The sequence below is a fragment of the Ruditapes philippinarum genome, unplaced genomic scaffold, assembly GCF_026571515.1.
Source record: "Ruditapes philippinarum isolate M1 unplaced genomic scaffold, ASM2657151v2 ctg8300_1_1_1_1, whole genome shotgun sequence".
Classification (NCBI taxonomy): Eukaryota; Metazoa; Mollusca; class Bivalvia; order Venerida; family Veneridae; genus Ruditapes; species Ruditapes philippinarum.
Window position 1 is genome coordinate 27650 of NW_026860984.1, and position 9988 is coordinate 37637.

The 9988-nt window shown below is 34.2% G+C and overlaps 1 protein-coding gene across 1 annotated transcript; it reads right to left on the reverse strand.

The window, feature by feature from the left end:
• Positions 1-3450: 3450 nt before the first annotated feature.
• On the reverse strand, positions 3451-5076 carry LOC132714128 (uncharacterized). Its single transcript, XM_060696896.1, has 3 exons — positions 5059-5076; positions 4142-4558; positions 3451-3780 (listed from the first exon to the last, which is right to left on the reverse strand). Exons 2-3 carry the CDS (start codon positions 4520-4522, stop codon positions 3715-3717), a joined length of 447 nt encoding a protein of 148 aa, XP_060552879.1. The 5' UTR covers positions 4523-4558; positions 5059-5076; the 3' UTR covers positions 3451-3714.
• Between the last annotated feature and the right edge of the window lie 4912 nt (positions 5077-9988).

Sequence of the window (9988 nt, forward strand, 5' to 3'; positions counted from 1 at the left end):
AATTGAGGTACCACATGGGGAAAATCTTAAAAAGTTGTCTCTTCATTGAAAAGTTTGAAATTATATTTTGATAATGTTCACTGTGAAATTATCAAAATATATAATTTTCACGGATAAATCAGTAATCCACTGAAAAACATAAAATAAGATGTACATGGAGCTAAATATTTGTATTTATTATATACTTATAAATGAAATATTGAAAAATATTGATGCAATAAAATGCATATTTTCATTTTCCGTATTTTCACTGTAAAAATTATCTTTCACTGCAGCATAGAAACATATTTTTCGTATTTTCACTGGTGTCTTGCCGGACTACTTTCTCCTAAATTCAACCAATACACAAAATTAAAGGGGAATTCTTTAAAATCGTAAGGTCAAAAAAAAGAGAGAAAGTATAAAAGAAAAAGAAAATTCAAGTTTGTTTCTATAAATATGGGATTTATTTTCATCCCGTGATATGAAAATTATCATATTTCACTCGTGGCTATTGCCACTCGTGAAATGTTAATTTTCATACCACTCAATGAAAAGAAATCCTGTATTTATAGAAAAAACTTGAATATCCTCTCTATATATCTGTGAAATTATTAAGTAAATTAAAAAAATACTTTCTTTTTGCGAAAATCCATGTTTAAACGAAATCACGTATGTTAATAAGCGAAATGCATGATATATCTTCATTATTATTGCTTAAAAGCTCAATGATTCTTAGTGATAAATTAAATAATGTGGAACAGAAATGTTAGTACTTACATGAAAACAAGAACAATAATGTTGCAAGTCCTAATTAACTAATTGTAACTGTAATTTGTAGCTGGAAAAGATTAAAGGTGCATGCCTGCAGATGAGACAACTATTTCAAGATATCAGCCTTTAGTGAAATGTACTAAGATTATAAGAGAAGTAAAAATATGCAAGAAATAATTTACATGTTATATATGCAAATGATTACAGAATTTGCTGTATTTATCACAATATTCCTACCACGTGACTAACGCACTAAGGGCTATTTTTGCATAGTCTGACCTGTTTTAAGCTCATTTTCGTAGATTTTAAATGTTGCTTGCAACGTGTAAATTATTTTCATAGGTTACTTGACAATATTTTACTTTTGAACACATTTTAAAACTTTTCATGAAAATAAGCACTAATCGCAGCCTATCAGCCTGAAGTTGGCAGTCTACCAGCCTAAAGAAAATGAAGAATATTCTTAACATGAAAACGGTTGGAAATAAATTAAAAAACCCTTTTTTTAGATCATTCCACGCTTTTTTTTTCAATATTATGATCTTTATTTTTTCAAGATGCTGGACTTTACAGTTTTCATTCTGATGTTTCGAAATTTGTGAAGTTGGAAGCCTAGCAACCTAAAGAAAACTGAAAACGAATTTTGGCTGATAAACTTTATTTTCTTGAATATAAACCCCTTGCATATTGCACAGATTGTTGCCCAATTCATTCTATTCGCTTTGTTCTCTATGTTTTCATTGTCCTTTGCATTGTAAAATTTTCAAGAATTTGCAGCACTTAAGAAAATACTAAAATTCATTAATTTCACAACTAGAATTTGAAATTGAAGCCTAATTGAACCTTCCCTTGTTATGTTTTCCAGTAAAAGAGACAGAAATCATCTTGATCCCACAAATGAATTATTAACCTCTTTCCAAAAATCATGACAAACAAAAAACCAAAAACCACCATATATTCACGTCGCAACCCGCACAGCCATTTCATTTACGAGTCCTATATATTTATATAAAATGCATAGCATGCTTCATTTTCAAGATTAAAATTTATATCGATTCCTTATTGTATCTGAAATAACAGTTCTGTCATTTGGTTCACCTTAAAAAAACCTCAGAAATTATAATGACAAGAGCATAGATATGAAGCTTATATCACCATAATGCAGTCCATTACTAAGTTATTTAAATGCGGAGTTCCTGGAGGTTGGACAATTGTTAAAGGCTATTCTGAATGTTTTGAGGTTATACACTCCGCTATCCCTCAGAACTGATTCTTGACACGCCACTTCCTATGCACGACAAACGCTATACATGCCATAAGGCCAATAATGTCTCGACTGGCGTCATTTATCCTGCCTAAAGTAACACCGGCACCGGAGCTATCCCACTATGATTTGTTTCCAAATCTAAAAGAAATCTGTAGAGGAATTTGTAACGGTGATTTAGATGAACTCGGTGGTGCGGGACATCCACAGGCATTGCCTAGCAATCGGCATTCTGGCGTTGCCGCAGAGGTGCGAGTCTACCAAACGACATGGAAAAGATTATATTGAAATTTCGTAACATCAAACTACGGTGGCACAAAGGTAAGGTGGCACAAAGGTGACATGTGTGTGTTTTTATTTATCTCGTGGCCACGAGATACTATGTCGTGGCCACGAGTTACTAAGTCGTGGCCACGAGATAGCTAAGTCGTGGCCACGAGATACTATGTCGTGGCCACGAGTTACAAAGTCGGTGCCACGAGTTACTAAGTCGTGGCCACGAGATAGCTAAGTCGTGGCCACGAGATACTATGTAGTGGCACGAGTTACTAAGTCGTGGCCACGTGTTACTAAGTCGTGGCCACGAGATAGCTAAGTCTAGGCCACGAGATACTATGTCGTGGCCACTAGATACTATGTCGTGGCAACCAGTTAGCTGAGACGTGGCCACGAGATGAATAATCAATCAGATTACACCATTTATATGAATTTCACTAATTAACTAGACATATGATATAGTACAAGGATGCCTTCAAATCTTCAGTATTTTTCAAAGATTAATGTTACATGTAAGAGTAAGTTTAGTTTAAAAAAAATCATAATATATATATAGTGTATTCTGATTGGTTAATTAATTTCTTGGCCACGACTTAGCTATCTCGTGGCCACGACTTAGTAGACTCGTGGCCACGACATAGTATCTCGTGGCCACGACTTAGCTATCTCGTGGCCATCGACTTAGGAACTCGTGGCACGACTTAGTAACTCGTGGCCACGACTTAGTATCTCGTGACCACGACTTAGTAACTCGTGGCCACGACATAGTATCTCGTGACCACGACTTAGCTATCTCGTGGCCACGACATAGTATCTCGTGGCCACGACTTAGTGACTCGTGGCCACGACAAAGTATCTCGTGGCCACGACTAAGCTTTTTAGCATTACCTTGTGGTCTTCGGCAAAGGTTAAATAAATCATACATATAGGTCTAAACTGGTCATCCACGATGGTCACTTAATTTACCTGGACTTATAATTATATGAAACACAATATACTTGTCGAAAACTATACATGTACTGGAGCTTTAATATTAAGCATGTAGCATTTCCATATAAACCTCAACAACATGTCCATGCAGTCAGAAGAGTCGCTTGGACTTGTATTGAAAATAAATACCTTTCTTTGCTAGCACATGGTATTGAATATCAATGTGACCAAATGACTTATCTCTGCATTGGCTATCACTATCAAGGTTTGGGTTTTTTTCTTAATTTTTTTTTGTATCATTTTATGCACATCTTCGAACGATATTTTCTTTTCATTTAAATCATTCAGTTGATTAACTTTCATTGGAAATGATGAACCAAACAAAAACGAAACTGTAAAATAATAATATAATTTATTTATTTCATTTTTATCAAAAACAATGATTAAGAAAAAGGAATGCTTGAAATACTTCAGAATATTTGGGAAAAAAATCAATGGAAACAAAACCTTGCAATAAAATAGTTTTCCTCATTGTCGCTCTCGTACCCTGTGTCATTCTGGAAAAAAAGAAAATTCTTATTTTAGAAAATAAAACATCTAGAAACGAATGCTTAAATAATCTACTGCTTTGTGGACGGATCAACATGGTAAACAAGCGTGCTAGACGGACGGACGAACAAGGACAAAACAAAATGTTACCCAATTCTCCCAAGCTAAATAGGGGCACAACAATTTTTTTCTGAATCTGCACGAGATTTACGCGTTTATACCCGACAATTTCTTATACTTTTATATTAATAAAATAACCAAAAAAATGACTTTTAACTTTGGCTCACAATCATCTTGAATGATAAAATATCCTTGATAACATAATGATTAATTAATTAAATAATACAGAAAGTGTTAATGCAAAAATACCTCTTTGTTCATATTATTCTTGGTGCGCTGCTTATCTGTCCCCTTCACTTTATCCATCACTTCGTCTTTGTGTTGACTTTCTTGAACCTTCTTAATTGCTGCATCAAGCCCTCTATACAATTCCTCCGACGACTTCATTGCTTTCTTTACTTCGGCAATTTTTCTTTCCTGCCACTCTCTTGCTTCTTTTTCTACAGCTCTTTTTCTTTCCTCCCACTGTCTTGCTTTCTTTTCTTCGACTTTCTTTCTTTTTTGCCGCCTTCTTGCTTTTCTTTCATCAGCCTTTCTCTTTCTTTCTTCCTCTTTCCTCTGGCTAGCATTCATATCTGCATTCTGTGAAGTGTCCTCATACGAAGTTCGAGTGTTAAAAAACCACGGCATAATTTCCACCCAGATACCATTTTGTAAAATATATACCTGTAATTGAAATTAAAGAAGGAGTATGAAAAATCATTATCATTTTTTTATGTATTACTTCATGTACTTACAAATATACTAATTATAAGCCGGAGCTATAGGGCGCTTGAAAAATGTTGCACCTTCCATTATAGTTCGTAAACGAATTTAATAAAAATGAGAATCTACGATTTTCAACTCGATGTTTTAACTTAAAATCTAGTGATCTTTCATTTCCAAAATTTTTTGTCTCATCAAAAACATTTAATTTATAGTTTTGTCTAATACGGAAAATGCTAAATATAGCACCAATTTAGATCGGCTCTTCGTGAATATTTTTTATAACACCTGACGAATTTTCTTCGTGTTTTTTTAGCGTAAACAAAATTTTCTACCAGCTAAAGATTGATAATGGTTTTTATTATCTTTATCATTGAAATCATTTATAATGTACATTATTTGGTAAATTTTAATACAAACAAAACTTAAATAGAATTGTAAAACATAAGAATTACACCTACCCTGTCATGTATTAACGTAAGCATTAACAGGCCCCTAACCCGGCACATACTGAAGTTTCGTGTCAATCTATTTCTTTGTTCCCAAATGCAGCTCATTTTCGGTGTTTCCTCTGTTATCCGTTTGTACGTTTCTGGTAACGACGACGTCAAACAATGACGTTAACAAATTATGACTGTCACAGTCAATATTTTAGCGTCATGACGTAAAAATAATTCTATTTATATAGAGGATAACAAAACAAACACATTTTCTTTTTTATTTTATGCTTGAAAACATGTCAATAATAAAAACTGAGGTACCAAATGGGGAAAATCTCTTTTAAAAAAAGTTGTCTCTTCCATTGAAAAGTTTGAAATTTATATTTTGATAATGTTCACGTGTGAATTATCAAAAATATATAATTTTCACGGATAAATCAGTAATCCACTGAAAAACATAAAATAAAAGATGTACATGGAGCTAAATATTTGTATTTATTATATACTTATAAATGAAATATTGAAAAATATTGATGCAATAAAATGCATATTTTCATTTTCCGTATTTTCACTATAAAACTTATCTTTCACTGCAGTGAAACATATTTTCCGTATTTTCACTGGTGTCTTGCCGGACTACTTTCTCCTAAATTCAACCAATACACAAAATTAAAGGGGAATTCTTTAAAATCGTAAGGTCAAAAAAAGAGAGAAAGTATAAAAGAAAAAGAAAATTCAAGTTTGAATATATTCTCTATATATCTGTGAAATTATTAAGTAAATTAAAAAAATACTTTCTTTTTGTGAAAATCCATGTTTAAACGAAATCACGTATGTTTATAAGCGAAATGCATGATATATCTTCATTATTATTGCTTAAAAGCTCAATGATTCTTAGTGATAAATTAAATAATGTGGAACAGAAAATGTTAGTACTTTCATAAAACATGAAAAATAATTTTTGCAATCTAATTAAAAAATTTAACTGTAATTTGTACTGGAAAAATTAAAGGGGCTGCCTGCAGATAACAAAATTTTAAAAAATCAGCCTTAGTGAAAATTATAAAAATTATAAAAGGGAATAAAAAAATATGCAAAAAAATAATTTACTGTTTTAAAATGCAAATGATTACAGAATTTTCTGTATTTATCACAATATTCCCCACCATGACTAACCCACTAAAGGGGTATTTTTTTGCAAAGTCGACCCCTTTTTTAAACCCAAAATTTTTTAAATTTTAAATGTTTCTTGAACGTGAAAAAATTTTTATAGGGTTACTTGACAATATTTTACTTTTGAACACATTTTAAAACTTTTCATGAAAATAAGCACTAATCGCAGCCTATCAGCCTGAAGTTGGCAGTCTACCAGCCTAAAGAAAATGAAGAATATTCTTAACATGAAAATGGTTGGAATTAAATTAAAAAACCCTTTTTTTTTTTTAGATCATTCCACGCTTTTTTTTCAATATTATGATCTTTATTTTTTTTCAAGATGCTGGACTTTACAGTTTTCATTCTGATGTTTCGAAATTTGTGAAGTTGGAAGCCTAGCAGCCTAAAGAAAACTGAAAACGAATTTTGGCTGATAAACTTTATTTTCTTGAATATAAACCCCTTGCATATTGCACAGATTGTTGCCCAATTCCAGTATAAAGCTAAATTGTGAGCTTGTGTTTGCATGTTTGTCATTGTCCATAATTTCTTTAAACATTTAAAACCACATGGCAGATTTTGACCAAACTTCACTGGAATTATTCTTGGGCCGACAATGACCAGACTAGATATTTTGCATGAAGTATCAGTATTGCCTAATCGACCTGAACAAGTTATCTTCATCCCGCATTTGTCTCTATGTTTTCATAGTCTTGCATGTAAAAATACAAGAATTTGCAGCAACTAAAGATAAATATATTTCATTTATTTCACAACTAGAATGAAATTGAAGCCTTTGAACCTCTTGATGTTCCAGGAGAAATCATCTGATCCAAATCATTAATTAAACCTCGTTTCCATTTCCAGAGAACAAAACACCATATATTCACGTCGCAACCCGCACAGCCATTTCATTTACGAGTCCAATATATTTATATAAAATGCATATCATGCTTCATTTTCAAGATTAAAATTTATATCGATTCCTTATTGTATCTGAAATAACAGTTCTGTCATTTGGTTCACCTTAAAAAAAATCAGAAATTATAATGACAAGAGCATAGATATTAAGCTGATATCACCATAATGCAGGCCATTACTAAGTTATTTAAATGCGGAGTTCCTGGAGGTTGGACAATTGTTAAAGGCTATTCTGAATGTTTTGAGTCTATACACCCCGCTATCCCTCAGAACTGATTCTTGACACGCCACTTACTTTGCACGACAACGCTATACATGCTATAAGGCAAATAATGTCTGTAAAAGAAATCTGTAGAGGAATTTGTAACGGTGATTTAGATGAACTCGGTGGTGCGGGACATCCACAGGCATTGCCTAGCAATCGGCATTCTGGCGTTGCCGCAGAGGTGCGAGTCTAGTCTACCAAACGACATGAAAAAGATTATATTGAAATTTCGTAACATCAAACTTCGGTGGCACAAAGGTACGGTGGCACAAAGGTGAAATGTGTGTGTTTTTATTTATCTCGTGGCCACGAGATACTATGTCGTGGCTACGAGTTACTAAGTCGTGGCCACGAGATAGCTAAGTCGTTGCCACGAGATTCTATATCAATGCCACGAGTTACTAAGTCGGTGCCACGAGTTACTAAGTCGTGGCCACGGGATACTATGTAGTGGCCACGAGTTACTAAGTCGTGGCCACGAGTTACTAAGTCGTGGCCACGAGATAGCTAAGTTGTGGCCACGAGATACTATGTCGTGGCCACTAGATACTATGTCGTGGCAACGAGTTAGCTAAGACGTGGCCACGAGATAAATAACCAATCAGATTACACCATTTATATGAATTTCACTAATTAACTAGACATGTGATATATAGTACAAGGATGCCTTCATATCTTCAGTATTTTCAAAGATTAATGTTGCATGTAAGAGTAAGTTGTTAAGATTAAAAAAATCATAATATATATAGTGTATTCTGATTGGTTAATTATTTCGTGGCCACGACTTAGCTATCTCGTGGCCACGACTTAGTCACTCGTGGCCACGACAAATAGTATCTCGTGGCCACGACTTAGCTATCTCGTGGCCACGACATAGTATCTCGTGGCCACGACTTAACTATCTCGTGGCCACGACTTAGGAACTCGTGGCCACGACATAGTATCTCGTGGCCACGACTTAGCTATCTCGTGGCCACGACTTAGTAACTCGTGGCCACGACTAAGTATCTCGTGGCCGCGACTTTAGCTATCTCGTGGCCACGACTTAGGTACTCGTGGCCACGACATAGTTTCTCGTTGCCAAGATTTAGCTATCTCGTGACCACGACTTAGTAACTCGTGGCCACGACTTAGTATCTCGTGGCCACGACTTAGCTATCTCGTGGCCACGACTTAGGAACTCGTGGTCACGACATAGTATCTCGTGGCCACGACTTAGCTATCTCGTGGCCACGACTAAGTAACTCGTGGCCACGACAAAGTATCTCGTTGCCACGATTTAGCTATCTCGTGGCCACGACTTAGTAACTCGTGACCACGACATAGTATCTCGTGACCACGAGATAAATAAAAACAAACACACATGTCACCTTTGTGCCACCGTATCAAACTGTGAGTGAAACAAAAATCAAAAACTGACCCTCGCACGAAAAACGCATTAAAATTATTTTTGAAAGCAATTAAGCATAGCTTTAAACATGCGACTGGAGTCGTCTTTGTTATATTTTTTTCTGAAAGTTACTGTAGAATAAACATTATATATTTACTATTTTCCGTTATCTAGTTTCCTCGCACGGAAGAATCCATTGTCCTAATTGCAATTTAAAGTGGCAAGGGACAAGTGGTTTGACGTCTGCTACCTGAACCACTCGGCCAAGGAGGTCATTTTAGCATTATCTTGTGGTCTTAGGCAAAGGTTAAATAAATCATACATATAGGTCTATACTGGTCATCCACGATGGTCACTTAATTTACCTCGACTTATAATTATATGAAACACAATATACTTGTCGAAAACTATACATGTACTGGAGCTTTAATATTAAGCATGTAGCATTTCCATATAAACCTCAACTACATGTCCATGCAGTCAGAAGAGTCGCCTGGACTTGTATTGCAAATGAATACTTGCAAATATTAATCTTTCTTTGCTAGCACATGGTATTGAGCTTAAACATTTGACATCAATGTGACCAAATGACTTATCTCTGCATTTGCTATCTCATTATTCAGGTTCGGTTTTTTTCTTAATTTTTTTTTTGGTAGAACTATCATTTCATGCACATCTTCGAACGATATTTTCTTTTCATTTAATCATTCAGTTGATTAACTTTCATTGAAAATGATGAACCAAACAAAAACGAAACTGTAAAATAATAATATAATTTATTTATTTCATTTTTATCAAAAACAATGATTAACAAAAAAGGAATGCTTAAAATACTTCAGAATATTTGGAAAAAAATCAATGGAAACAAAACCTTGCAATAAAATAGTTTTCCTCGTTGTCGCTCTCGTACCCTGTGTCATTCTGGAAAAAAAGAAAATTCTTATTTTAGAAAATAAAACATCTAGAAACGAATGCTTAAATAATCTACTGCTTTGTGGACGGATCAACATGGTAAACAAGCGTGCTAGACGGACGGACGAACAAGGACAAAACAAAATGTTACCCCATTCTCCCAAGCTAAATAGGGGCACAACAATCTTTTTTCTAAATCTGCACGAGATTTACGCGTTTATACCCGACAATTTCTTTTACTTTAATATTAATAAAATAACAAATAAAATGACTTTTAACTTTGGCTCACAATCATCTTGAATGATAAA